This window comes from Parathielavia appendiculata, assembly GCF_033297405.1.
Source record: "Parathielavia appendiculata strain CBS 731.68 unplaced genomic scaffold N657scaffold_9, whole genome shotgun sequence".
Lineage (NCBI taxonomy): Eukaryota > Fungi > Ascomycota > Sordariomycetes > Sordariales > Chaetomiaceae > Parathielavia > Parathielavia appendiculata.
Window position 1 is genome coordinate 282,074 of NW_026944228.1, and position 27,774 is coordinate 309,847.

The 27,774-nt window shown below is 55.5% G+C and overlaps 8 protein-coding genes across 8 annotated transcripts; 4 read left to right on the plus strand and 4 right to left on the minus strand.

The window, feature by feature from the left end:
* Positions 1-2,467: 2,467 nt before the first annotated feature.
* Positions 2,468-8,038, minus strand: N657DRAFT_575753 (PLU-1-domain-containing protein; the record flags this gene model as incomplete). Its single annotated transcript, XM_062789124.1, has 5 exons — positions 2,468-6,457; positions 6,514-6,605; positions 6,670-7,470; positions 7,539-7,587; positions 7,709-8,038. 5 exons carry the CDS (start codon positions 8,036-8,038, stop codon positions 2,468-2,470), a joined length of 5,262 nt encoding a protein of 1,753 aa, XP_062645970.1.
* A 1,467-nt stretch (positions 8,039-9,505) lies between these two features.
* Positions 9,506-11,082, minus strand: N657DRAFT_646880 (uncharacterized protein). The gene is made up of 2 exons (XM_062793200.1): positions 10,547-11,082; positions 9,506-10,477 (listed from the first exon to the last, which is right to left on the minus strand). Exons 1-2 carry the CDS (start codon positions 10,780-10,782, stop codon positions 9,742-9,744), a joined length of 972 nt encoding a protein of 323 aa, XP_062645971.1. The 5' UTR covers positions 10,783-11,082; the 3' UTR covers positions 9,506-9,741.
* A 259-nt stretch (positions 11,083-11,341) lies between these two features.
* Positions 11,342-13,190, minus strand: N657DRAFT_672801 (uncharacterized protein). Its single transcript, XM_062795660.1, has 2 exons — positions 13,074-13,190; positions 11,342-13,016 (listed from the first exon to the last, which is right to left on the minus strand). Exons 1-2 carry the CDS (start codon positions 13,161-13,163, stop codon positions 11,607-11,609), a joined length of 1,500 nt encoding a protein of 499 aa, XP_062645972.1. The 5' UTR covers positions 13,164-13,190; the 3' UTR covers positions 11,342-11,606.
* A 184-nt stretch (positions 13,191-13,374) lies between these two features.
* On the plus strand, positions 13,375-15,128 carry N657DRAFT_646882 (DEAD-domain-containing protein). The gene is made up of 4 exons (XM_062793201.1): positions 13,375-13,595; positions 13,656-14,696; positions 14,743-14,915; positions 14,998-15,128. The coding sequence occupies exons 1-3, from the start codon at positions 13,490-13,492 to the stop codon at positions 14,799-14,801; spliced, it is 1,206 nt and encodes a 401-aa protein (XP_062645973.1). The 5' UTR covers positions 13,375-13,489; the 3' UTR covers positions 14,802-14,915; positions 14,998-15,128.
* A 1,393-nt stretch (positions 15,129-16,521) lies between these two features.
* Positions 16,522-18,590, plus strand: N657DRAFT_657074 (peptidase-like protein; the record flags this gene model as incomplete). Its single annotated transcript, XM_062794765.1, has 6 exons — positions 16,522-17,232; positions 17,271-17,482; positions 17,533-17,551; positions 17,612-17,802; positions 17,867-17,938; positions 17,999-18,590. 6 exons carry the CDS (start codon positions 16,522-16,524, stop codon positions 18,588-18,590), a joined length of 1,797 nt encoding a protein of 598 aa, XP_062645974.1.
* Positions 18,591-19,428: 838 nt separating this feature from the next.
* Positions 19,429-20,073, plus strand: N657DRAFT_646885 (uncharacterized protein; the record flags this gene model as incomplete). The annotated part of the gene is made up of 3 exons (XM_062793202.1): positions 19,429-19,521; positions 19,602-19,871; positions 19,912-20,073. 3 exons carry the CDS (start codon positions 19,429-19,431, stop codon positions 20,071-20,073), a joined length of 525 nt encoding a protein of 174 aa, XP_062645975.1.
* Positions 20,074-22,044: 1,971 nt separating this feature from the next.
* N657DRAFT_682007 (MFS general substrate transporter) lies at positions 22,045-23,714 on the plus strand (the record flags this gene model as incomplete). The annotated part of the gene is made up of 3 exons (XM_062796445.1): positions 22,045-22,562; positions 22,621-22,976; positions 23,032-23,714. The coding sequence occupies 3 exons, from the start codon at positions 22,045-22,047 to the stop codon at positions 23,712-23,714; spliced, it is 1,557 nt and encodes a 518-aa protein (XP_062645976.1).
* Positions 23,715-24,848: 1,134 nt separating this feature from the next.
* On the minus strand, positions 24,849-26,885 carry N657DRAFT_494553 (uncharacterized protein). The gene is made up of 3 exons (XM_062787650.1): positions 26,059-26,885; positions 25,807-25,997; positions 24,849-25,731 (listed from the first exon to the last, which is right to left on the minus strand). The coding sequence occupies exons 1-3, from the start codon at positions 26,646-26,648 to the stop codon at positions 24,989-24,991; spliced, it is 1,524 nt and encodes a 507-aa protein (XP_062645977.1). The 5' UTR covers positions 26,649-26,885; the 3' UTR covers positions 24,849-24,988.
* Between the last annotated feature and the right edge of the window lie 889 nt (positions 26,886-27,774).

Here is a 27,774-nt window from a genome sequence, read left to right on the forward strand (position 1 = left end):
CTTGCCCGAGACCCTACCCTCCTGCAGGTACGGCGTAACATCAACCCCCCTCCATCGCCGCGCGACCTGAGAAAACTTATCGATGTGATCCTTTCGTCACACTGCAACCGTGATCTGCTCGCAGGGCCAAGGCTAATATGGTCCGGAGGATCGAGGGTGGGAGATCTCGCAACCCGTCCACTCTCTTTACTCACCGGCTTGGCGTCGTCCATTAAACTTATCGGCCCAGATCGGTCCGGTGTCAGGGAGCTGCCAAAGTCAAGCAGTCTCCCAAGACTGGGGAACACTATGTAGCACAGCTGGGCCTGGGAAATATCTCATAAAATCTACCGGTAGCGTTGACCTGGTTGGGTATAGATGGTTGCTTTCTCTGGCCAGTTGGACCCAATATCCGAGCGCTGACCGTTTGAGCGTCTGCCGCCATCATGAGGCCAGGGACGCTCGGCCTCAGAATTTCCTTCCTGGGAATGCACTAACTAGCGCGCCAACGTCAAGTAGTCCTGGAGAAACAGCGCCAAGAACCCACCTGTCTGGTTTGTCCATGTCGTCGACACCTTTAATGCCCCTCTCAATGCCTCTGTCCCGGGTACCACAGCATCTAGAATCAGTCCAGAAACACGAACGAAGCTTCTGTTGATCTCCGCCTTGGCAAGTTCTCTTTCGTTTTCGCTTTCTCCGAACGACGCCATCACGCAGATGAACTTCATGGCTCGCAGCTGTCACCACAGGGTCAACCAATACTTCAACGTAATCCGAGTCTGGGCATGCAATCACAGGCAATGCAAAACGAGCGTGGAACGCTCCAGGCTCAAGTTGCCAAGAGTGACGAGCCATGCCCATGGCCACGGCATTCTCCGCGAAGCAACCGAGAAGCCTCCGTGCTCAGCGCCCAGCTCTGGTCTACACATAACAAGAGGTCGTCGGCGAGCATGCAATTCGTCCATTTTCAAGAGATTCCTTCACGGTCAGATCGCGACAGCAATTCGTTGGTCATAATGGTCCACCTATCAAAGCCGGCGGGACCGTGGGAAGTTCTGGGGTGGTCCCTTGCGGTGTGCCGTCTGGGACCGGGACAACATATGTAGCCTTCTTCAAAAGCCACAAGCGAACGACAAGTCAAAACCAGCGGTGCATCGTTGGTGGTCGACACCCTGTTTCCGGCGTTTTCCGCCGCTTGTATTCCGTACTCCGTACTGTGTGTGGAACTCGGTCATCAAGGGGATTGTGGACCAGGCGAGCCCTTCATGAAGTTGAAGGCAGATCGGGATCGTCCGGGCCATTCGCGCGTGGCGATCAGCAATTCTTTCCCCGCTTTTTAAAGGACCGGCAAGCCCTTTGGGATCTTCAAGGCGCATTGTCTGTCTTTTATGTGGCTTCGCAGAACGTACGTTTGTCCCAGGGAAATCAAAGAGATTCGCGTCTTTGCCATGCATTGATTGGCTCGGCTGCTGCCCGAAGAGCGTCCCACATGCACTGGGAGACCCGAGCACAGCCTCGGCAGGGTACATAACTAAACTACTGCACCTTAGTCAAGTGAACTACTGCGCAGGCAGTAACCGGCCTTTTACTCAACCCTAGCATCAGCCTCTTACTGGCAGAGATGCCATTTCGAACGTAGAAAGTATCTGACTAACACCTGTTCATCTTGAAGCTCTTTTGGCTCCGGCTACCAATACGGTATGATAATTGAAGACCCTTCTACCTCCAAAGGCCAGGGTAGTGGATATAATGGGAACCGTCACTCTCCGTCTTCCCTTGCAGTCAAGGCCGAGGGTCGAGGACAATGTTAGTCTACCACAACAAAACGGGCCAGCTCAGTACCAAGGAGTTAGCCTCTTTCAACCGACCGCAGCGTATACTTAATGTCAGGGACGGGAGCCAACCAAGCCATGGGCATTTGGAAGCTACCTTGTATATCGGTTCACCGCCAGGGGGCAAACCCTCCATGACCAATATTCCGACACAATGAGGGTGCAACGGTTCACGACTGACTTGGGTAATAAAACAAACGACGAGTTACCGAGTAATCACCTCCCAACTCCCTCCCGTAGCAGCCCTCTCATGCAAATACAGCCGGGTGACGCCAGATATTCATCTCGTTCCAGTTCCGAGTCAAGGTAAGCCATTCACCATCGGGTGAGATAAGCTGTCAGAAATACATAGAAATGTACACAATAAAAAGGGTATTACATGTCCGATGACCTTAACAAGCCCCCCTTGAGATTGGTGCTGAAGAGGGGAAAGCAAAGAGCTTCAACGTGAGTAAAACTGATTCCGTGCAAAGGACACTCTCTCCCACAATACCCACCCAGCCGCAATGCACCGCAAAAAGCAAGCCCAGCCAAACCGGCACCCTGTGTTATCCTTGGTGACCGCATCAGCCACCATGAAAACGCCACCAAAACCCGAGACGCCCACCGCAGGTCGCTGGCCTGTGGCTGGGATGCATGCATCAAAACCCCTCCAACTAAGATTCCTTTCGAGCATCCATCCACGACGCCGCCTCGCTCCGCGCCGCCTCCCTCCGCGCCTCCTCCAACATCTCCGCCGCATTCGAAGGGTGGTGATGGTGTTCGGCAACCGCTTTCTTTCGGTGGTCCCCCTCCTCATCATCATCCTCGTTTACCAGATCCACAAACATGCTTTCGTCCCCATCCCCTTCATTCCCGACCCCGATTCCAATGGGGTCATCATCCCTTGCACCGCTGGGGCGGTCACGGTCTCGATCGCCCCAAACATCAGGCCCAAAGATCTCCTCTGCACGGCGGCGGCCCGTGTCGGTGCGCGACAGAATCTCCAACACCCTGGCCTTGCCGTGGTCTGTTGAGAGCTGTGCGTTCAACTCGTCGTCGTCAAACGTGCCGCGGAGCAGGCGCTCTTCGAGGTCGTGCGTCGAATCGCCCGCAACAAGCAGTTGCGGACCAGGTCCGGCCCCGTCGCGCAGAAAGATCCCCGGTGGTGCGGAACCCGGGTCAATGTCCATAGAGTCACGACGCAACATGGAACCGGACCCAGACCGGCCGTGCTGACTGTGCGATGACGCCGCGTCAACTCCGCTTGAAGGGCGAGTCTGCGTGCCGTTGGAGAGGCCCGGCGTCGTAGGGAGGGCCGATGTGTTCCGGGGGAAGTACGAATGAGGCGGCGGCCCGTATCCGGGGCTGTCCACCATCATGATGGAGCCCGAAGGGGCGTTCGCGGCAGCTGCGGCGGCCTCGGCGTTCATGGCCTTGCGTTTCAGGCTGTTAGCCTTTCCCTTGACGTTTTCAGGAAGGTCATCCGGGTCATCCACGCCATATTGAGCCAACAACTTCTGCAGTTTGGTAGGCCGCGGCTTGCGAGTGCTCTTAGACACTTCGAGTAGCGGCGGCGGTTCAGGGGCAACGGGACTCCACTTGTGGAGTTCCTGTCGGAAGAAGTTGGTTTCGTAGGCCAAGAGAATTTCAGCACCCTCGATTTTGCGGAGGTAAAACCGCTGTGTCTCCGCCTCAGAAGCTGTCGATAGGATCGGGTTGCAGTACGACGCGATATGGTTGCGGAACTCGGTCGCGTTGTCGATGATCTTTTTGAGCACCTCCTCCTCCTCCGGTTGGAATGGCAAGCCGGGAATTTCTGCCTGCCAGGAGATGAGGTCCTCCAGCTTCGGTCGAGCGGCATCGCGAGGAATTTTGACGCGCCAGTCGCAGATTGGGCAGGTGTACTTATCATCTTCCTTCACTTTCCCACGCGCAATCTTGAGACATTTGCCGTGATACCACTCGTGGCACAACTCGCACTCAATCATCATGCCGGCTTCGGTGCGGCGGCAGATGCAGAACACCTCGCGGAACTTTGGGTCCTCCCAGCGACTGACCTTGTCTTTCTCTGGACTCGGCTCCCGAGACGCAGGCTCAGCAGGCACCCGCGGCTTGTCGTGGACTATGTCGAAGCAATCGAGGTTGCGGTCCAGCACATATTCCATATGGCTCTTGAGGATGTGCAGAGGCGCGTTTGTCTTGCCAAAGAGCTTCTTCCCCTTGCGCATCCAGTCCTCATGTCGTTTTTGCTCCTTCTCAAGCTCGTGGGTGCCGCTTGGCTTGGCCTGAAGCTCTTCAATCTTCTTCATGACGTCGGCAACCTCGGCATACTTTGGCCTTTGCTTGTAGTCGAAATGCTGTGAACGCTGATTCAGGTCCATGATCTGTTCGTGAGCGTCGCGGTGCTTCTGAAGGATCTGGTCCACGATGGCCATGGTTTGGGGTGAGACCGGCCAAGCGTTGGCTTGTACTTGATCAGCCAAGGCCTGGAGTTGCGTGTAGTTAATTGAGTCAGCGTTGATGATCTCCTGGACCTTCGCATCCCACATGTGACCGTGTGTCAGCTGTTCCGTATAGAAGGCGAGGTGGTCATTGTAGACCGGCACGTTGAGCCGCTTGCCCTCATCGATGAGGTCTCTGACATCATCCAGACTCATCAGCTTGTTCCGGCTGCTGCTCGCCTTTTCGTTCCATTGCAGCTGATCCAGGAGACGGGTCAACTGCTCAACCTCCGGAATGTCGACATTGAAACTTTGGCCTTCTTCCAACAACTTTTCCACCGAACCGATGGCGCGGGCCTGCCTATGCTCCAGCATCCTCCCGGCCTCCTCCTGGAATGCCTTGATGGCGTCGGCGCGCTCTTGGAGCTGGAGAATCTCCGGGCTGTCAAACCCGATCTGGTTGGCTTCGTCAAGGAGTCGGTAGATGTTCGCAACATTGCGCATCTCGCGCTCCTTCTGATCATGCTGCGCATTTCCGACCGACTTGCGTGCCCCTGTCTGCCACACTCTCTCGTTTTTGCGTCGATTCTGCTGTTTCCGGACCGTGTAATTGGTCGCCTCTTCGACCCAGTGGTTGCAGCGCTCGACAAATGTCTTGAGGACCGGCAATGACGGAAGTTCATAAGGGATCTTTTCCCCTTCGGCAAGAAGAGTCCGCAGGGTCTTGAGTGACGGCGTTGCATCGGCGTCCAGGAGACTTTCGTACTTCTCTTCCCACGCCTCCGGCATGTGCGCTTTGTCGGCCACTTTTCTGTAGGTTGTGGCCATGACATCGTCGGATTTGCGGTAGTAAAGGGCGTGCTCTTTTCCGAGGTACCTGTCCGACTCCTGAAGATCGCAGCAGGGGTGGTTTCCGGCATGTAAGAGGCAGAGCACCTTGCCCGTTTTGAGGCATATGAACCTGGAGAGGTAAGTGAAGGCTTTGCAGTAAAAGCAGCCATACTCCTCCTCTGGGACGTCATCATCGTCGACCTTGAACGTCATGGGGCACTCATCATCGCCCTTCCCGCCAAAAACACAACGGTGGCTCTGCGCGGGATGTTTCGCATCGAGATGCTTGGCGATGAATTCGTGCTTGGCGATAAATTCTTCTCGCTGAGAGAGCTCCCGCTTGTGGATTTTGTCCAAGGCGGGAGCCAGCCATTTGGCGGTCTGGATGGTCAACCCGCCGCTAGTAAGGCCTTCTGCCGCGGTCCACAACAGCTCATCGTGCGAAAAACAGGGCTGCCGCCGAAATAGCTGGAGTCTCTCAACGCCCGCAAGACCATACGGCTCCCAGTCACAGGGGGCAAAGTTAACTGCCTCGTTGAAATTGAACCCGTGGTTGAATCCGGCATGGTAAGCCTGGGGAAAAGTAATGACGAACTGCCCTGCCCGTTGATCTAGGGCATAAACGCGTACGCCAGCCTTCTGCAGCTGCTCAGGCGTAAGAAGCGTGACAAGTTGAAAGAGCAGGTCTGGCTGCGTCTCAAACAGCTCTGGAACAGCCTCCCGCATCGCGTTCTCGAACTTCTCGGCGTCGTCACCAGGGATTCCATACCAGGTCTTCGTTGCGCCAAAATGCTGGTAGTTCGCTGAGTACGAGTAGTGGTCCTCGTTATGCCAGCAGAAGGTGGAGAACGTCATGCCAACGTAGACCCAAGGCACCGTCATGCCAGAGATGTCAGACTTAATATGCCGGAACAAGCTGTCGGGGTGGAGTGGTAGAAGGTTGAGGTTCCAAGGATCGGTAGAGTAGGGGTTGTCGGGATGTTTCTCGATGGTCGGAAAACCGGACCCATGGGTCGTGCAGTGGATGTCCGCGCCATACTCCACTGTCACGGTCTCCTCGATGTCGGCCACCAGCCGCCAGAACTCGTGCTCCACATCGTCTTCTGTGACTGGTCGATGACAATTGAGGACCGGGTCGAAGGGCATCTTGTTGGAGAAGTATTGCTGCTTGAACTCTGCGGCCTTTTCCTGGAACTGTTTCAGCGAGTACAGCCCGCCCTCCTCGAACCCGAACTGGCCGTCGCCCACCAAGCATCGTGGACAGTTCCATTCAGTTTCTGGTCTGGTCTTGAGGGGCGGATCGAGGCAACTACTGTGATAACCATGATCACAGGACTCGCACATTAGAAGAAAGCTCCCCTCCTCATTACCTCTGCCGCATTGTTCGCACTTCTGTTCTCCTGTTAGCGTCTGGTAAGTGCAGAATACGATTCAACTGTTGGGCTTACCTCTCCAGGGCCTGCTGCGTCATCTCGGGTTATCCTAGGTGCCGCTGAACGGAAGAGAGACATGTGCGAACCGGCGACGGTGGGCACGGTATCTGTGCGCGAGTAAATATCAGTAGCCGCTCGTAAGCTACTGGTCACATCACATCAGTAACAAACCTTTCTTGAGCCGTTTGCTCCTGCGGCTCCCGGGTTCCCCTTCGTCCTGGTCCACGGAATCCTTCTTGGCAGATTCCTGACTATCGCAGCTCAGCTGACGCTTGAGTCCGGAAGGCCCTAGCGTAGACGAGCGGAGCTCGGGTGTGTTTTTTGCAGACGCGGTGGGTGTGCCGTTGGTTTTGGACGTGGCAAGGCTCTTTCCGTCCGGGCGGTTGGCGCTGGTAGAACCCGACGTGGCCGGTGTGATAGCCCCTGAGTTCACTGCGGTGAAACCCGTCACTGGCCTGGGGGTGGTGGATGCGGGGCAGTCCGTCATTGAGATGTCTTGATCCAGATCCTTGGCCGGCCCATCAAGGGATGCCTGCAATGCATCCGTCGCATGTCTCGCTGGGGACTCGGACGCGGGACTTGCCGGGGTGGGAACGGTTGACCGCTTCAGCGGACTTGGAGCAGGACTCGGCGTCAATGGGCCGCCGTATTCAAGCTCGAGCTGCTGGTGAACACCCGGCTTGGCGATCCGCAAGTAGTCCTCGTAAGGGCAGAGCCATTTCTGATACGAGTTCTTCAAGGACGTGGACAAAGAGGACATAATCTTGCCGCTATACCCGAGATCACGTCCAATCTCGGCCCATTTCTTGAGCTTGCAGACCTTCTCGAAGCCGCCACGGGCCTCGACGGCCTTCTTCAGGCGGTACAGATCGAGGGGTTTCTTGTCGACGTAGGGCCATCGAGTCAGATTCGTGCCCTGCTGCTTGTGGAACTTTGCGAGAGCGTCGAGATAGGACAGATTTGCGCGAGTGCCTAAGCCCTCACCCTCAGCATTGTGCTCCTAGGGAATTCGCGCGGGAACCGGGGAGGGGAAGCCTTACTGCCTTCAACAGAGTTCAACTCCTGCTTGCGGGTGCGAAAGTGAAATTTCTGCGGTGATGCCATCGTCAGTTACTGTCAATTATGATATTTTGGTACCTCCATGAGGAACCGCCCTAGCTGCCCAGTTCTCCTTCGCCCAGTTCTCTTTACTGCCGTTGAGGCCGCTCACCTCGGTGTCAATGGCGAAATCGGGATTCCACGACTCGGGCGGAATGATTTTGCACAGGCCATATTGCCGAGCCTCTGGTGAAATCTTCTTGATGTACTCAAATGGCTCTTTCCATTCTTCCTCGGTAGGACGGTACGTCGGCGCTTCTTGAAGACCGTGCGGGCGACTTTTCTTCTTGACCGGCTCAGGGCATGCAGTGGGCTGGCCGCGTCTCTCAACCGAGGCCAAGTCGAGCGGAGCGCTAGTCAGCGAGCTGAGCGGGTTTGGTAGTTTCGTTGACTGGGTGCCGTTGGACTGTGATGTCTTCTGTTTCCCACTGCTGCCGGGCATCACCGGGGGGGCTATAGCCGGGGAGGCTCTCATGTTTGCATCTGCAATCGAGCCAAGCCCCGGGGGCGCTGGTCGAGCGTTCAGCCCGTCAAGTAAAGATCTTGAGGCGATGCCCCCCAACGGTTGCGCTGGTCGAATTGGTAGAGGCAGCTATCTGTTGGCGATGGGCGTTGTCGGAATGGGGATCGCAGGAGTATCGGCGAAAGTACAGGATTACGGAGACGTTGAGTGCATTGTAGGAGGGAAGTCTGCAAAGGTGCGACGCACGATGTTAGAACCATGCGATAGCAATGCTTGGAGCAAGGATCTGCGTGTCCGTCATGTGAATGTCCCATAATAAAACGCAGCGTGCATATACATACCAGCTAGGGCCTCCAACAGAACGAGAGAAGTTCCAATCTGGTTCTCCCTCCTCAACAGCATGCGAGGAATGATTGCACGCAAACACCGACACCTTTTCTGGGGTATCACGAGGGAGATGGGGAGGAACAAGCCGTTATCGGTATTCGTGGTCACTGTACATAAACCCTGGGTACCGGTCGGTGTTGGCGGCCGTTGACGCAAAATCAGAAATGGCCCAAATCGTGTGAAGAAAAAGAAGTGTGGCAGTTGAGGTGGATGTGGGTGAGATTGGGACATGGGACCGAAGCGGGAGATGGGAGACGTTCCCAGAGGAGCGAGGGAAAGCGGCAGCGGCAGCGGCCGGAACGAAAGTTGGGAGGCGCAAAACCCACGACAGGCCGCATCTGAGTTGACATTCTCGGCAACAAAAGTGGAGCTGCAGGGGCCAAGGCTGGGCCCTCACCTCACTTCTATGTGTAGTCTCCATCGTGACCACCACCACCACTCCATCTATGGCCTTTTCCTGGTACCTCAGCATCTAGGATTTTGAGACGTTTCACCGGGTGTTTGGTTTTTACACATGAGAGGTATCTGTAGTTGTTTGTGAAACTTAGCCAGTTCTGCCGTTTAACCACGGGATCAGAAGCATGGGTTTGCGAAGCCGATGTCCCAAAGTCGACGGAGGGTCCCTGAAGGAGAACCCTGCAGCTGTGTTGTGATCGCTTGGTTGGGCAAGAAACATGACAGCGGAATGACGGCAATGGAGACATTGGTGCAATTAGCACCCAAGGTTGAATCAACAGTTTCGCCTTATAGAGCTCCATCCACAAACTGAGGTCTGGTATTCGGATTGGCTCCGGAAAACCATGGTACTGTCCGCCAGCTTGGCTGGGCTGTCTACAAGCATCATGGATGTGCAAGAGTGGTGGTCAACGGGCTGCGTGACCGGCGGCAAGCGGGATGTTTGTCCAGACATCGGTCCGGCTTTGAAAGGCTCGAGCCAACGTAGGCTGACTGGCCAGCCAATCACCGAAGACTTGACGTTGGCAGAGCAAGAGCAGGGCGAGGCTGATAATGTGTTACCTCATGCCCTGATGTATCCGTGAATTCCCATGCCCAGGTCCAAACTTGGGTTCGCTGGGTCTCACATCAATCTTGGAGGATGAAGAAGTCTGTACGGATATGTTACCTGGATTAGCTTGAGTGTCACTTGCCAAGCAAGAAACCCACCGCAGCATGTCTGTGAAGAGGTAGTAGAAATAGCGTGTATGTGGGTATCTTGATGTCAGCAATGGTTGTCCCGCCGTCGCTCAAACGCCGCGCCAAAGTAAACCGGATCCATCCTGATCACATCACCTTGCTCAAGCTTTACCAGCAGCCTTGTTCGCGCCGCCGCGACGCTTCCTCTTGAGCAGCTTGTCCACGTCCTTTTGACCCCTGACCCTCAGCGTCAGCTCCCTCATCATATCACCCCAAAGCACCACGCCGTAGCACTTGGGGCAGTGACCCAGAACCGGCATAATGCTCTCAGTGTATTCGCCTGCCAAAAAGTGGCGACTCCAACACGAGAGATGGCCGACCCCGTCACAGCCATGGTTGGTGCAGAGCGCCTGGAGACCTTCGCCCGCCTGCATCTCCTCCTGGCAAACCACGCATCGCCCCTGGCGCTCAAATTCGAAAATATCTTGTCCCTTGGCCACGTACTCCTTGATCGGCTCGTAGTCCAGCGGTAAGGCGTGGATCCCCCACGTATGCAATCCCCCTCCGTCCTTGACCTCACGTGCCGCCTCCGTCTCATTCCCGGATGCCGCCTCCCTCCCAAAATCCGTCACCACCGCCAAGTTCGCCCTCAGCTGCTCGGTTGCCGTCGTGCGCCACTTTTCCCACGCGTTGAATACCCCCCGATTGAAGAAATGCACTTTGAGCGGCCACCGCGCGAAGCTGGGCACGTGCAGGAGGAGGTGCAAGTTCGACACGACCGAGGTGAGACTCTTGGACGGGCGACGCGGCTGCCCGTTGGCCTTGACTTGCGTTGAGACGGCGAGGCGCGACGACGAGGGGATATGCACCGATATGTGCGGGTTGTTCAAAGCCCACCTGTCGACGCCACACAACGCTGATTAAGCATAGCCGCATGAGATGGTTTTGGAATCATGAGAAACCTACTCAAATTTCAACGCTGCCGTCATGCTCGGAAAACCCGAGACCAGGGCCACCATCTCCCATGGCCGGAGCTTGGTTCGCGATGTGCGGGCTGCGCCGCCACGGACTAAGCCGTTGTGCTGGCTCAACCGGCGCGGCGGGTTCGGAGTGGAGCCGATGTAGAGCGAGGCATGGCGGACTGTTGAACGCAAGAGGTAAACAGTGTAGAGCGCCGGAATGGGTTTGCATTGGACTGCCATAACGCGTCGATCGAAGGTCGTTGGAGTGCTGGGCTCAGTTACCCCTCAATTCTGCAACATTTCAGGCGGGGCGATGTGTTGTCGTGAAGAGCTAAATCTTCCATGCGAAGGTTGCATCTCTTCCAACTACTAGTTACAAACTCGTGTGATGCTGGTTGCTGGTGTCGGTCAGGAAACCCAGCAGGAGGTTCGTTACTTGGTCTGCTGGTGGTTGGCAGTGCCCGACTTGCACTGGCGGCTTATTATGTCCTCCGTATCATACTCAGCAGGAGTGGGTCCGCTAGCGAATGCCTACACTGGGCATTAGGGATGCGAATGAAATTTTCCATTACGAAATTTCATCCGATGTGGGAATATTCCATCCAAGGTTGCCTCAAAATGGCTTGACGAAATGGAGACGTAAGGTCTACGGATTACCAGGGTTAATTACCCATTTTGGGGTCTTGTATCGGAGACCGACATTGGCTAAGGGTTGGCCAGCACGGCCGGATAGACTCTACGTGTACGGAGTAACAATAACCGGTTTGTTCTTGCCTCAACCAAAATGGGAATAACGTTAGTGGAAGACTTTTGGAATTTGACATTTCACAGCCCGTTCTCATTTTCCATGGCCGGGTAGGAGTTATCCGAGAATTCGCAGCCCTGCTTGGCATTTGACATATGCCAAGAACATCGCCAGCATCTGATCGAGTATGCCCAGTATGGCTGCTGCAAGTAAAATCTCGACGTCGAGACGAACAACCATGCCAGCCAGTGGAAATTTTACGAGGATATCAGCCAAACCACGTTGCTCTCCCTAATGTACAGTTTCCAGTTCATCCAGACTACAACAGGCCCTGCTTCTGCAAGTCGAGATACACCTTCTCGGGCATCACGTTACCCTCGGCGTCCTCCATCTGGACGATTGCGCCGTCGTCGATGTGGCCCTTGCTCTTATCCCGCTGGATTTTGTCCCACAGCCTGACAGCCTCTTCGATAGAGGTGATGTCCCGGAACAGATACGCGTCGGTGATGCCCAGCCGCTTGAGGTTGGTAATGTGGTTTGTCTCGTTGAAGTGCTTGTCGAAGGCTCGCCGGCCCCGGTAGACGAAATTGCCGCAAATCTCGCAGGGAAACTCTTGTCCCAAACCGTGCAGCCGGTACAGCCAGAATGGGATCGGCTTGCCGTCCCAGGCGAGGGGGAGCTTCAAGGGATTGTAGAGCTTATCCTCTCCCTCGTCCTTCTCCCCCTCATCTGCCTCTCTGTTTTGCGCCCCAGAAGTCATGTTATACAGGTTTTCCAGCTCCTGTTGCCGTTCCCTCTCCGTCATGCCCTGTCGGCGCTCCACGTTCACTCGCGTGTCGTCCCGCTCAATGTTCATAGCGCCAGTCAGCTTCTTGATACGGAACTCGCGCTCGGCCACTGCTCGTTCTTTTAGTCGATGCGCGAATGTTGTGGTTGTGCCGTTGGCGTTGGCGTCCTGCGCACTTTGCCGCTGCGCGAGAAGCTCCGCCGCCTTTATGTGTTTCCGGCCGTTCAGATGGCCCTTGTGGACATTGGGGTTCTTGAATTCCTTCTCGCATGCCTCGCACCAGACTGCTTCGCTGGTACTTAGCGTCCTTTCGGGTGCAGTGGTCTTCGCCGCCTTGTCCCTCTGCCAGCCCTGCACTTCATCCTTCTCCCATGCCGTCTCAAACTCTTGCTGCCAGCCGCTGAAAACCTCATCAAGGTTTTCCAGTGGCCGCGTTCGGCGCATGAACGACTCCAGGTATTCCATCAGCTCGCCGAGGTACTTGAAGTACTGGTCTGTCAACTTGTCCGCCCGTTTCACCCCGCCATATCCCGGCTGGAAGTTGTCGAAAACTTCGAGGTACTGCAGGTACCCGAGTCGCTTCGTATTTGGAAGGTTCAGGTACGACTCGTGGCATTCGTGCAAGTCGAAGAACCGTCCGTATGCCTCTTCGCCCGAGAACATGTTCTCAACGATGTAGGGTTGGTCGTCGCCTCCCTTGCGCGGTCGATACCATTGCTCCGAGTTCTCTGCTTGCTCGTTGGGATACCGCGCATGGTGCTCCTTGATCTTGGATACTTGGCGATAGAACTCCTCGAAAGGATCGCCCGTGCTGATTTGAAGGATCTCTTTAGATCTAAGCCCGAACTTGTCCTCGTAGAGCGGTAGTAGCTCTGCAGATTGGCGTTGAATTTGGTCGAGTAACTGTGCCACCTCGTGGTCTCGGTTAAGGCGATCGCGGATCTGAAGATGGTGTGAGCATCGCATTCTCCAGCGGTGGAAGCAGCGAGTGGAACTTACGTGCTTGGGCTCCTCGCCCATGCGATCAGCGATGCCCTGTTCGAGCCGCTCAAGGTCCTCATGAATGTATCTCTGGTCTTCGAGTAACATGCTGCTCCGTCTGGTGTCTGTTACCAAAGTCCCGACTGAAGCTTGGAGTAACAGGAACAGGGAACGTTAGATGGGCGTTGAATGTCTGAATTGCCTGCGCCAAGACTGCGACACGTCTGCGTCTTCGTTGCATGTGGTTGGTCGAGATCAAGCAATGGTGGGCCGTTCAAAAACCTATCCCCACCCGCCGATCAAGCTTGATTCGCCTTCATCAACTTCAAGTTCACCCGAGACGCATTACCAGGGCTTTCGTCGATCGACAAATTCAGCCTCCAAACAACAACTGATACACGAGACCAAGGGCGATAGCCAAACCGATCATCATAATGGCTGACGGCGCTGGTATTGACCGCAAGGCCGATGAGAAAATCCAGTTTTCGACCTCGAAAGAGGTCACGGTCCATCCGACCTTTGAGTCCATGTCGCTGAAGGGTATGTCGCAACCATTGCAGCCATTCGGAGATGTCATGCGCTAAGCGTCGTTGGTTTTAGAAAGCCTTCTTCGCGGCATCTACGCCTATGGATACGAATCGCCGTCTGCCGTCCAGTCCCGCGCCATCGTCCAAATATGCAAAGGCCGCGACACCATCGCCCAGGCACAGTCCGGTACGGGTAAGACGGCGACGTTTGCTATCAGCATGCTTCAGGTTATAGATACCGCCGTGCGCGAGACCCAGGCGCTTGTTCTATCCCCGACCCGCGAACTTGCGACACAAATCCAGAGCGTTGTGATGGCGCTGGGCGATTACATGAACGTGCAGTGCCACGCCTGCATTGGCGGCACCAACGTGGGCGAGGATATCCGCAAGCTCGACTATGGGCAACACATCGTCTCAGGTACCCCTGGCCGTGTTGCTGACATGATCCGCCGGCGCCACCTCCGCACACGCCACATCAAGATGCTCGTGCTCGACGAGGCCGACGAGCTGCTCAACCAGGGCTTCCGTGAGCAGATCTACGACGTGTATCGCTATCTGCCGCCTGCCACCCAGGTCGTTGTTGTCTCGGCTACATTACCCTACGACGTGCTCGACATGACCACCAAGTTCATGACGGACCCCGTCCGCATTCTCGTCAAGCGTGATGAGTTGACGCTCGAGGGGCTGAAGCAGTACTTCATCGCTGTTGAGAAAGAAGACTGGAAGTTCGATACGCTATGCGATCTCTACGATACCCTCACCATCACCCAGGCCGTCATCTTCTGCAACACACGGCGCAAAGTCGACTGGCTCACAGACAAGATGAGAGAGGCCAACTTCACAGTCAGCAGCATGCACGGCGATATGCCGCAAAAGGAGCGCGACAGCATCATGCAGGACTTCAGGCAAGGCAACAGCAGAGTGCTCATCTCGACTGACGTCTGGGCTCGCGGTATCGACGTCCAACAGGTCAGCTTGGTCATCAATTACGACCTGCCCAGCAACCGTGAGAACTACATTCACCGCATCGGTCGTTCTGGTAGATTCGGCCGTAAGGGTGTCGCCATCAACTTCGTTACTAGCGAAGATGTGCGCATTCTGCGGGACATTGAGTGTAGGTTCTCCTGACGGCCCCTTTGAATCTGGCTAACGGCTCGCAGTGTATTATTCGACTCAGATTGACGAGATGCCTATGAACGTGGCGGACCTTATTTCTTGATTTGCAACGCCGTTGGGCCAGTTTGAGAAGAGAAGCTATTGCTCGCGTCCAGTCCGCTGGACGCTCAGCTCAACTAAAATGGTTGTGGGAGGAAAGGGGACACAATCGTTCAAGGTAGGGTGGCCTTAGTGTGACCTTAGTATCTCATGCGGATGCTGTTGTCTCCTCCCTCTCCCATTTGCTGACAACAAACCAGCTGTCATATCGAGATTGTACCAAAATTTGTGCGCCGAGTTGGCGTTTCAGGGGCGCGGGACGGCAAAGCCTCCCCACGGGGCAAGAGCCATTCCGTTATTTTCGCTATGGGTCTCGACAGGCATATCGGGGCTACCTGAAGCTCAATCAGTGTGAATGAAGAGAGACAGCAGCTCTCGGTTATCATTGGCTCCTCAGTGTCCTCGTCGTGATATCGCTAATATCGTGAACGCAGATCAGATTTCCGCCCCAAGCATCGCTGATGAATTGTTTAGATCTTCTACCAAATCGCTACCCCCAGCCAGTGCTTCAGGTTTTACTACATCTCAATCTCCCACGGCGGTCGGACGGAGCTAGATTTCCCTATCGGCAAGGGTGGTTCAGAACTCGTTTCGGCAGACAATGCCACATCCGTTTCCACCTCGATGCTCTATCGCCGGTCGTCGCACTTTTTAATAACCTCTGATCCATCCTCCTTGTCGCCGAACGACTGCGACTTACGAACCCCCCCAGCCACCCCTTCGTTCTCTCCAAGGGCTCCGATCTCATCGTCGGCGGGTGCACCGTCCTCACTTCAAGCACGCTTCATCCTCTCCCGTAGACGCCGATTCCGCCTCTCTCACTCCAGGAGCGCTTCCTGCTCTGCAGACCACTAACCATCAATTCACCAGCTACCGCAGCGTCATGCGACTCGCGCGCGCAATGGCCGCGTTGATTATAATGGTATTCGCTTACGGAATAGTGCAATCTTTTGCGCAGAATTCTCCCAGCTCGATATCTGCGCCATCAGGTCGTGCGGGATGATAGCACACACGGAGAACTCCCAGCTTGGGAACTGTATATGGCGCTGCCTTCTGCTGAAGCGCGACGCGCCGGCTGGCCGAGCACAGGGAAGGACAGGAGGTAGAGGAGCACGTTGGCGCCGATGTGCAGCCCGTCCGTCGGGCTGCGGGCGGCGCCGTTCTGCGCTTGGGACAGATTTCCCTGTGTGGTGGGACATCTCACCGGATCCTTGCCGTCGGGTTGCATGGCACGAGTTAGCAGTCTGTCTCGGTGGAGAAGATGAGATGGCACGATAAGAGGGAGCTTCCTAACCCGGCAGCTCATACTCGGTATGGGTATACCCGTTGAAGTGGAGAGGACCTTGCCCTGATCGGAAATACGCGAGCCAGGATGCGAACAAGCTCTCTGGGCGTTGGGCTAAGCTTTCTCGGCGTTCCACCACCCATCCTCGGCATCTGCTTGGCCCGCCGAGTGCCCCCATGAGCCGCTACGGCACTTGGATTGGTCAATTTGGCTTATTACAGCTGCCAGGCTTCAACGGCCAACCAACGGCGATCCGGTCCAGGAAGGGAAGTTGGGAACCGATCCCATCCCGTCCTTGCGACTCAGTAACGGCTGCACTCCAAGCCCCAAAATGAAGCCTCTATAAATGCTGCAACATTGCTCCTTCCACTCCTTCCTCCATTTTTCATTCCTTACTCCCGTCCGTTATCAAGCTACCGGCTCCGCATTTTGAAGCAGTATGCTTCAGCGTCTTCTGTTTGCCGCGGCATTCGCTGCCCTCGGGCAATGCGGATCTAACGTCCTGGAGTCTCTCCCCGCGAAACCCCGAGGATGGACTCGCCTGAGCGACGCCTCGCCAGAGCAGAACCTCAAGCTGCGCATCGCCCTGCACCAGCCTAACGAGGCTTTGTTTGAGCGCACGCTGTACGAGATTTCGGACCCGGCGCATCCCAAATATGGCCGGCACCTCTCGCGGGACGACCTCTCGTCTCTGATGGCGCCTCGCGCAGAGTCAACCTCAGCCGTGCTTTCCTGGTTGCGCGACGCCGGCATCCCCAGCTCAAAGGTCCACGAGGACGGCGAGTGGATCAACTTCAACGTTACGGTCCGCGAGGCTTCGGCCCTGCTGGACGCTGACTTCGGTGTTTGGGGCCACGACGGGACCAACATCAAGAGGGTGCGCGCCTTGCAGTACTCGGTCCCCGACGAGGTCCGTCAGCACATCAAGATGGTCGCCCCCGTCGTCCGATTCGGACAGGTCCAACCTCAGAAAAGCCAGATCTTCGAAGTGGCTGATGCCAAGTTGCCCGAAGTCAAGGCTGCCGCCGCCATCCCGCCGCAGGAGCTGGATGCCGCCGCATGCAATGCCAGTATCACGCCCGAGTGTCTCAGGGCCCTGTACAATGTCGGCTCGTACCAGGCGGACCCCAGCAAGAAGAGCCTTTTCGGCGTTGCGGGTACCTCGAGGAATGGGCCAAATATGACCAGCTGGACTTATTCGTCGACCAGTACGCTCCGTATGCCGCTGACGCCAACTTCACCGCTGTAGGCGTGAACGGCGGGGTCAACAACCAGGGTCCGTCCGAGAACGACGATGTCGAGGCCAACCTGGATATCCAATACGCAGTCACCATGAGTTACAAGACGCCGATCACCTACTACAGCACTGCCGGCCGAGGACAGCTTGTGCCTGATCTTGAGTGAGTCAGTCGCTTGAGACTATACCAGGGTTACGCTAACACATCTATAGTCAACCGGATCCGAATGACGTGAGTTTCCCTGTCAGCGGTGTTTCCCGGTGCCGCTCCTATACTGACACGTACGTCCAGGGTTCCAACGAGCCATACCTCGATTTCTTCTCGTATATGCTCAAGCTTCCCGACTCCCAGCTGCCGCAGACCCTGACTACATCATACGGTGAGGATGAGCAGTCGGCACCACGGGCCTTTGCCGAGAAGGTCTGCCAGATGATTGGCCAACTCGGAGCCCGTGGCGTGTCTGTTCTGTTTTCATCCGGAGAGTACGTCACCCGCGTCTGACTATCAAGGTGAGACCATTGGACTCACCACTGCATCCATATTCAGCACTGGCGTTGGTTCCGCGTGCCAGACCAACAACGGCAAGAACGCAACCCGTTTCCTGCCCATCTTTCCCGCGTAGGTCCTCCGTCCCACCAGCTTTCCCATCTCCTGGACCGTTTACTCACCCGCCTTCAGCGCCTGCCCCTATGTAACCTCGGTCGGCGCCACGCGCTACGTCAACCCCGAGCAGGCTGTCAGCTTCTCCTCGGGCGGCTTCTCCGACATCTTTCCGCGCCCAGCTTACCAAGACGCCGCCGTATCCTACTACCTCAAGACGCAGCTCAAGGACCACTGGCAGGGGTTCTATAATCCGCACGGCCGCGGCTTCCCGGATGTGGCGGCGCAGGGTGTTAAATACCACGTGTTCTCCGGGGACAAGGACATCCTAGTGTCAGGGACAAGCGCGTCGGCGCCCATGTTTGCCGCGCTCGTTAGCCTGCTGAACAACGCCCGCCTGGCCCAGGGGCGGCGGCCGCTCGGGTTCTTGAACCCCTGGCTCTACTCAGTCGGAAAGCAGGGGCTGACGGATATCGTGCACGGCGGATCAACCGGGTGCACCGGGAAGGATGCCTACTCGGGCTTGCCGACGCCGTTTGTGCCGTACGCCAGCTGGAATGCGACGCCCGGGTGGGATCCCGTCACGGGGCTCGGCACGCCGCTGTTTGATAAGCTGCTGCATCTGAGCACCCCGGGCGGGAAGTTGCCCCATATCGGCCACGGTCACTAAGATGAGATGGATAGGTACCACCATACCTTGGCTTCTTGTTCGAGGGTATCAATCAAGTTACTTACTTCGTAGACAATGTCTTGTCTAGGTAGAGTGGGGAAAAACATAGACGGTCACATGGACACAGTTCCTTACCCAACAAGAAAAGTGACAAATCGCGCTCGTATGCGGCCTATGAATCAGGTGCACCATTGTTGAGGGCCGAAGCCCCGAGGCGGCCGGCAAAATCGGTGACAGCAGAGCCTCATTGTGGAACAAGAAGGTCTTATCATCTCGTGCGGCTGAAGATGGAACCTTGCAGTGATATGGATATTGACACATCGAGCCCCAACCATCACCACAAACGACAATCAAAGGTACGCGCTAATGCTTCGACGGGATGGTGATACGGCTTTGCGGCTCTGCTCAGCAAGGTGGAGGGCGACAAGAGCTGGGCGTGGTCTGATGCCGTCCTAGTAAGGTGGTGTATGTGACAGGGCCGAGACACGATGCCCTCATGCGGAAGATGAGTGTGTATTGGGCGACGAAGCGCTGAATGATTAGAAATTATAAGGCAGCCACGCCCGCCGAGGTCTCACTCGCTGTTGCGCTCCCTGAAGCAACAGCCTCGTTTAGAATCCTATCCGCTTTCTTTTGGTGTCGTCTCCTTCACACCGTCGTTTTGCAGTACTTTTTGTACCTACCTGATTTACATCTCTGGAGCAAAGAATGCGCTCGTCGTTCTCCCATCGCAGCAATTCTCGGGCTCCTCGACCAGAGTTCAGTACGAGTCCATCACTCAGCAAGACTTGAAACTTTCCTGAGTCCACTACTCAGTCCAGCTCCTCTTGTCTCCTCAATGGCAGCCACTTGCCGCTCCAGCAATGTCACGCCCATCGAGCAATTCATTGGCTCGGGCGGCGGCGGGAGTGGAGAGGATGTCATTGCCGCAGTCACAACGCTCTTCCGCAACATCCTGACCCTCCTCAAGATACAACAATCTTCTTTGTGAACTGTTATACCCCTTTTCAGCTCTCTCGGGAGCAGGATGGCTGCCGACTGCGCATTTGCTCCCGGACCCCTCCGGACTCGTCCGGAATAGGAAAGTCGGAGCTGACATTGTTGGTCCAGCGCTCGCCCATGCGCACGCCCGACGCCCGCCTCAACAACGTCGCCTACGTGCTGGATCCGCGAAGCGACACGGTGGAGTGCACTGGTGCGGAGATGTGCCTGTCGATCCAGACGGTGCCGTTCTGTCTTGACCTGCTGACGTATTCGTTCCACGCCAGCGACGGAACCACCGTAATGCCATGACGGAGGAGTACACCTTGCCAGACGGGAGGAAAGGAAATATGTACACGGGCGCCTGGGCTGCAGCGAACTCGGTGCAGGCGAATGCCATGACGACTTCGCGGGCAGCCACATGGGCAGACACGCAGGCGGGTGGAAGTGCTGGCGGGTCCAGGGCGACGGCGGCGGCAACGAGTGGAGCTGGTATCCATGAGGCTCGGTTGACATAAGAAGGCTATGACTACCCTAGTTGTATCTGCCTAGGTTTCCTCAAACGTTGGAAACCTACCTGCTTCTTGACTCGAATTTCAAACTCATCTAGCATCTCTCGGCCGCAACAGCCAATTACCTTCATGAACTGGTTGCGGTAGAGCTTGCTACGGATTCCGAAACTCGTATCCGATGCCTAAATGATACTTAATACGCGGTAAGCAAGAAACTGTGTTTCGTCGGCCGAGGCGGAACACCTTGCAGTTCCAGGCAAGAACCTCGGGCGGGATGAGAGTGTCTGTATAACACACAATTTGGTTGAGGGCGCCGGTTCGTCTTGGTTCCGAAGCCCGGCTACCTGACGATTGGGGTGGTTGGCCCGTCGCTTATGTCAGAATTGAGAGGCCGATCCGGTAAGGAGAAGTCTGAGCGAAAACCGAACTCGGACCGGCCCGAGTTTTGTCAGGTGATGCACCGGGCCGTAGTCGGGCAGGTTCCGGATAGAGGTTGTGGGAGTGGCCCGCCAAGCCATGGAAAGCGTTTCTCTGAGAACGAGACGATCGGTTTCCACACCTCATCACAACGTCGGCGTTCTTATTTCACTGTGGTAAGGTGCTTCCAGTCGTAGCTTGTGCGACTCGGGTTGGCTTCACCGAGCCCAGAAGCAGGGGAAAGAAGGGTAAGTGTGATCTGCGTGAGGGTGGCCTACAAATGGGCGAAACAGGAAGGTGTCACATTGTGGGAGAGCCGAACAATGGCCGAACCCGCGCACTCACCCTATCATCCATGGGTGAAAAATGGGGTTCTCAGTTCCCAGAGTCGCATCAAATACCTTCTCGCAAAGCAAAAATGGGAAAAGTCTTGCGCGCACTTGCCCGCTCTGGAGGACGAACATCCCGGCAATCACTTCAACCCATCAACCATACAACAAGACGGGCCTCTCTGGGTCTTATCCTCTCTGGGTCTTATCCTCTCTAGGTCTTATCCCTCGCCACCCCGTCTTTTGCTGCAGGGTTCACTTATCGGCTTCCATTGTGGTCAAACCTGGACTACCTACCCAGTTCGCGGCGAGTTGATATCAACCCACAGCTCACCAATTCTGCGCCATCGACGATGAACCAGGCCACTCTGTTCTCCATCCGAACAAGATTCCCTTCAGATTCTACTACGTATGTCCCCCCATCGGGTGAGTTACACCGAACTCACGATGCGACACGTGCTTCATTGTAACTCTCCGCGCCCGCATCCGCCTCTAAAACTGCACTCCGCCCTGGAGACCTTGACGCCTACGATATTTCACCGATAGTTGGTTGCTGATCGGCAAGCCCTCCTCCCACCACCGCCCATACGCACTCCGCACTCCACGTCTTGGCAGTCGAATCAAGCATCTGCCAAGTGTCCCAAGAAAGCCACAACGGCCAGGCTTGGCAGGACCAGACCTCTTGCCGTGCTGGGCGTTGACCGAAGCCAAGAATTCCGATAGACGTCGACTTCATCCTACCGCCACAACTTACCGTTCGATTCGGCATCGCTAATGCTCTTTCGACTTGTCGCCTCAACCATCAACACCTCTTAATTGTATGGGGCCAACTCCGCCACTCATCCCTGCTACGGTCACACCTCGGATGCGCGTGCCCACCAAGCCGCCAACCACGGCACCACCCTGCCACCGGCAAGTGACTTCACACGTCGTTACGCAGCATGCTGAGCGGCTGCGTCGATCACTGCCCGCTTCGCCTGGGTCAGCCCATGTCCAGCGAGGATGCTTATAAGGAAGGCTCAAAGTCTGAGCCCGGCTTGAGCGCGATATTCATGATTTTCTGGTCTTCCATCATTCGAGCCGGGCCACACATGAAGGCTGCAGAGTACCTCGCATTTCAAACCCCTTGTTTACCTGGTCACGTTTGTCCTTCTTGCCGGTTTCTCTTGAAGCCAATATCACGTGCTATAGCCCTTCCCGGACACAGAGATTGCCATGGAATCGACGCACGAGCCGGCCGACCCCGTTGTCAGGGGCGTATTGGCAACGGTAAGACAATCATGGCATGACTTGTTCATCTTTAAGCAGCGAGTTGTCGTGACAAACGAGCGCGGCGAGACAAGCACCGAGTGGGCGCGCCCAGTGCCGCTACGCAACCCCATCAGCTTGCTCGCGCAGCTGTCCGGTCGCGGTTGGCTCTTTTTCCTCGTCGGCTTCGCCGCCTGGAGCGCCGACGCCTTCGATTTCCACGCCCTCTCCATCCAGCAGGTCAAGCTGGCCAAGTACTATGGCACCACCAAGACCGAAGTCTCCACCGCCATTACCCTCACTCTGCTGTTGAGGTCGCTCGGCGCCGCCATATTCGGACTTGCCGGTGACAAATGGGGTCGCAAATGGCCCATGGTGCTCAACATGATAGTGCTGGGTGTGCTGCAGATTGCCACCATTTACAGCAGCACCTTTTCACAGTTTCTTGCCGTGCGCGCTTTGTTCGGCTTGTTTATGGGCGGAGTGTAGGTCTCGTCCCCAGTGGTTACACACTTTTGCATTTCCTCGCTGAATACGTGCTAGCTACGGCAACGCCATTGCCATGGCGCTCGAGAACAGCCCTACCGATGCCCGTGGTCTTATGTCCGGTATCCTCCAACAGGGGTACTCCTTCGGCTACGTCTGCGCCGCCTGCGCGAATCTCGGCGTTGGCGGTTCCGATGATAGTTGGAAGACGGTCTTTTGGATTGCGGCCGGCATCTCCATCGGTGTCGGCATCATACGCTGCTTCTTTCCCGAGTCCAAGCAGTTTATCGAGGCCCGTAGGGCTGGAAAGGCGCGGGCCCATCCCTCGGCCTTCTGGAAGGAAACCAAGATGATGCTTGGCCAAGAGTGGAAGATGTGCGTCTACTGCGTCATCCTCATGACTTGGTTCAACTGTAAGCCCCACCAATCTTCTCGCGCGTAGTATCCCTTGCTGACAAGCGTCTGTAGTTTACAGCCACACGTCTCAAGACAGCTACACAACCTTCATGCTCACCCAAAAGGAACTCGACAACGATGGCGCCAGCCGCGCCAGCATCGTCATGAAAGTCGGCGCCTGCGTGGGCGGCACCATTCTGGGCTACATCTCGCAGTGGCTCGGCCGCCGCCGCACCATTATTTTCGCCGCCATTATGAGCGGCCTGATGATCCCCGCCTGGATCCTGCCCGAAGGCGAGCGCGGCCTGTCTGCCTCGGGTTTCTTCCTGCAGTTCTTCGTCCAGGGTGCTTGGGGCGTCATCCCCATCCATCTCAACGAGCTCTCCCCGCCGGCGTTCCGCTCTTCGTTCCCTGGCCTGACGTACCAACTCGGCAACATGATCTCGTCGCCGTCGGCGCAGATTGTCAATGCCATCGCGGAAAGCCACCTTGTCAACACTCGGTCGGGTCGCAGGGAGGAAGCGTACGGTCCGACCATGGGGATTGCCACGGCGATTATCGCCACGGGGATTGTGGTGACCACGGCTTTTGGGCCTGAGAAGAGGGGGAGGGAGTTTGAAAAGACGCTGCCGGCGGGTATGAATGTTGTGCGGCAGGGCGGAAAGATGAACGATATTGAGCGGGCCGACACGAGAGAGGCGAAGCCTGTGGTTGGGAAGGTGGAGCATAGAAGGCAGGGATTGGAGAAGGTATGATGAACGAAAGGTTCAGCGCGCAGATGGGAAACGGGGTTATGGTTTCAGCTCTACAACGAGGTATTTCGATGGTGGACAAGTCATGTTTTACATGGGGTTGACGACTCGACGAATGAATGTGCATTTAAGCGTTATGTTCCATATGATCTTCGGAACTAGTTTGAGCTCTACGTTAGTTGTATTGATATGAGGTTTGAAAAGTGGGCGCTGTGATAATGTTCACGAGCTATACCGGCTTGCTGGTCCCTCCTGAACTGCTCAGAGGCATGCTGTGTTTGCTTACGACGCTTTGAGAAACTTTGGCTTTGGTTTTTGTGATAAATTCATTGACTGATGCGTTGTGCGTGAAATGTTGTGACTGCACGAGTGACCAAGGCCGCTATTTGGGTATTCAGGAGTTCGAAATGGAAAAGATATATACTGGCATTGAATGATGCCTGGGGCCTGGACTAACATGAAGTAAGGCGAATGTAATGAAAAGAGGACGAGGTAGAAAGATGCCCTTGGTCAGGTCACTGGGTAAGAGCTACAGCGTTATGACGCTGCGGCTGCCTGAGCCGTGGAGAGTCGAGTTCACTTTGGCGCTTCTGGCCGTGCTGGAAGGAGACTAAAACCCGATACTCGAGCTGTTATGAATGCGCGTCTCAAACGGCTGCCGGACCCGCGCATCTAGTGGGAGCCCCCCTGGCAGCCTCAGCTGCATTTGATCGTTACTGTGGTATGAAAAACAAGATTCGCTTTTCTCTATCCATGCATCCCCATTCTTGATCAGGTGCCATCCAGCATAGCTGTTGTAGTGGACATGCTTCCTGTTCGATTTTGTTTTGTCTTGCTATTTTCTTTCTCACTTTTTGGTTTCCTTTTTGTGAGGCCAATTCGGCCGGCGACTGGATGTTGAATCGTTCAAGTAGCATAGGAAAAGACATCGACATCAAGCAAACGAGAAGGCAGTGAACTTATTACCTTGTTAGCTCAAGCTCAATCGAGGAAGTATCAGCTAAAGACTTGGTTCACTTGCCTGTTCCAACCCCCTTTTTGTTTTTCCGTGATGAATCCTAAACGGAACTGGCTCAGAACAATCTTGATCTAAGACAGGCTCAACAGCGCTTCTAGCGATTGCTTCAGCTCCCATCCCCTTCGGCATCGTCGTAGGTCGTGCCGGGCCAAGCAGCGAAGCCCCCGGGGTTATGGGAGCCGGTTGGATGAGCCCCAAGAGTTGTCTGTGTCTGTGGATGACCCTTAAGGGTTCCCATCGACGTTGAAATGGTAGTCGGCTACTGCTGCGAGGAATTGCCGCCGCTTGAACTTGAGTGTGGTGCCGCATATCTGCCAGTGGCAGGAGATTGGCCATGCCGCATATGCGTCAGAAATTGATGCTCGGCTCCATTGCCGTGTTGCCAGGTTTGAACGACTGGCGCCATGTCATCCAAACCAACGGAATATTGGACCGGTGATGGAAGTGCAAGAATGTTTGTTCCAGGAGCTGTTTGGACAGACCAGGCCTGATACCCGGTTCCGGTGACGGACAGGAAGGCATCGGTCGTGTTTCTCGGGTCACGGTGTTGCTGCCGAGTCTGGTAAGCTCGAGAGGGAAGGAAATGACCAAGCGATGGAGAACACAAGGGGTAATCTCCAGCTGGATTCGGCGCCAGAAACGGTCGTCGTTGAGGTTGAGTCTGATGCTCGTCAGCTATACCTGTGGTAGCAGTTGTCTCAGTTTGCAGTTTGGGTCTGTATTCTTTTTTCGTTCGGATCCGGTCCGGACTCAGTGTTGTCGAACGAGACGTTTGCTCTTGGAGGGCTGAGCGCTCAAAGTGACGGAGGGATCGGTTGAAAAGATCTTTGTAATCCGCGTCCATGGCATCCTGGAGATGCGAGGAAATGGCGCTGACGTCCCCTCCGTGTCTTGTGAGTGCGTCGGCCACATGCTCTGGGACTCTATTCTTAACTCCAGACCATGCCGGTGTTGCGACTTTGATGAACTCGTGGGATTCCGCAGGTATGCAGGGTTCATGCTCTAAGGTTACTCACGGAGGTAAGCGTTCGGACCTGGGCCTAGCAAGGTCAGGAGAAGTATATGTAAGAAACATACGTGAGGAGGGCATATGGGTGTCACTGGGGAACAAAGTTTTGCACAATTTCTCCCAAGTGCACACCTTGAGGTGGCCCTTCCTTCTAACCAGTATGGCTGCAATGGCCTCGGTGATTCCGTCTTCGACATCCTCAGCCAAATCCCCCCGTTGGAAGGCCATCACTCTGTGATGGTCTTTACTGATATGCGCCCTATGTATTGGTCAGCCCTGTTGCGATCCTGTAAACGAAGGCAGTGAGCGGATAGACCTACTTCAGTTTACTCAGGTCTCTGAAGGGCTTGGTGCAGCTGATGTGATTGCGGATGTTGAATCGCGCCCTGTTTCTCTTGCGATATGGGCAGCTCAGGGGTTCATTGAGGGCCGCCCCTTTGTTGCCGGTGTTGGTATCCGCACCACTACCATCTCCTTCTTCGTCTTCTTCATGGATGTCGCCACCGTCCCCGTCATTGCCCTGTTTGTCATCGAGGTCAGACTCGACGTCCTCGTCGGCAGGTCCCGAGGCGTTATCGTCGGTTGCGAGCTTGTCTGTCCCGGAATGGTCCGATCTGCCTGCTGTCGCGGTGTTGGGGCCTCGAAGGCAAGTTAAATGCACCATTTGGTCCGGAGGTGTCGCCAAGCTGCGCGGAGAGGCTGCCGGACAAGGAGGTGCCAAGGGGTTCGTATGTTGGATGAGCCCTGGTCGAGGTGCCGGCCCGGAAAAGCCAGAGGTGATAGACTGCCGCTCCATGGAAGCGCTCAGGCCTTGGTCAGCATGCAGAACAAAAGCCTGAAGCGAGTCCAAGCCGGCGTTGTTCTGTGGTTTTAAAGTAAGAAACAGACAGCCAGCAGGATCCATCCTCATGTCTGGGGAGGTGATTCTCCCCTGAGAGCCCAGAGTTCACAGCGAAGAAAAAGAAGGCTTTGCAGTTTGAGCTTCAGCCACGTCATGAATTGTTGAGTTCCAAGCGACTCAACAATAACAAACGCACGGCTGGACATGGTGGCCCAGTCACGCAGCAGGACGTCTACATGCAAGCAAGAGATCGCAGCTCATGGCATGTGAGGTAAGACGAGGCAACAGAAGCATGCCAACTCGTGCATTTCAGCCTTGAAATCTTTGCAGGCTAAGCAATAGTTACTGGAGCACTATTGGCTTAACAAGGACTGGATATATCAAACCCGAACTGAACCACCCAGGTTTCATCTTTAAGGTGTGGGCCGGAGGGCTTTTGGCCTGCCGAGCGGCCACCGGTGACGCCCGACCTCACAAAGCGGCCAGGCTTCAAATTTTTCCACCGACTTTCTCAACGGCGGGTTCGTGATGAAGCCCAAAGCGTTATTTCGATCGACACGGCTTCACTGGATCAATCGTGAAATCGGACTCGTCCGACATGCGACCCGGCAATCCGGTTGGGCCAACAAAGTGGGAAGTGTGCCGTTCAGTAACGAAGTGAAACTCCAGGAGAAATGTGTGAGTGGTTGCCTCATTATCTTCGGCCCGTGAACAGGCAGCAGACCGCCTCAGTACATCAGGTGCTAGCAGGAGATAACGAGCTGCAGCAGATGAAAAAAATTTCAAACAAACTCCAAGGGCCGGATGTTGTGTAACCGCGCTGCCAACATGTTCGTTGACTTCGTTAACCAGCTTGACATTCAGGGGCGCATCATGATGCATGCCGCAAATGAGTTTGCAGGAAGAAAAATTTGACGTTGGTTTCACCCCCCAAAAAAATAAAAAACGGGAAAACAGAGCGAAGCCACAATGCAAAAATTCCAGACTCAGAGTGAAAATTGACTGTGAAATGGAGTGTGCTCGGTCACGGTGTCGGAATGCCAGATTGACCTGCGGCGCTGTAGGGCTGGCAATCTACCTCAGAGATAGATGGAAAAATAAAATCTGATGAAATTAAGAAAACAAGGAAGGAAGAGAAAAAGAAAGATATAGTTAGTTAGACGACGAAGATGAAAAGTAAGAAAGAGGGCAGAAA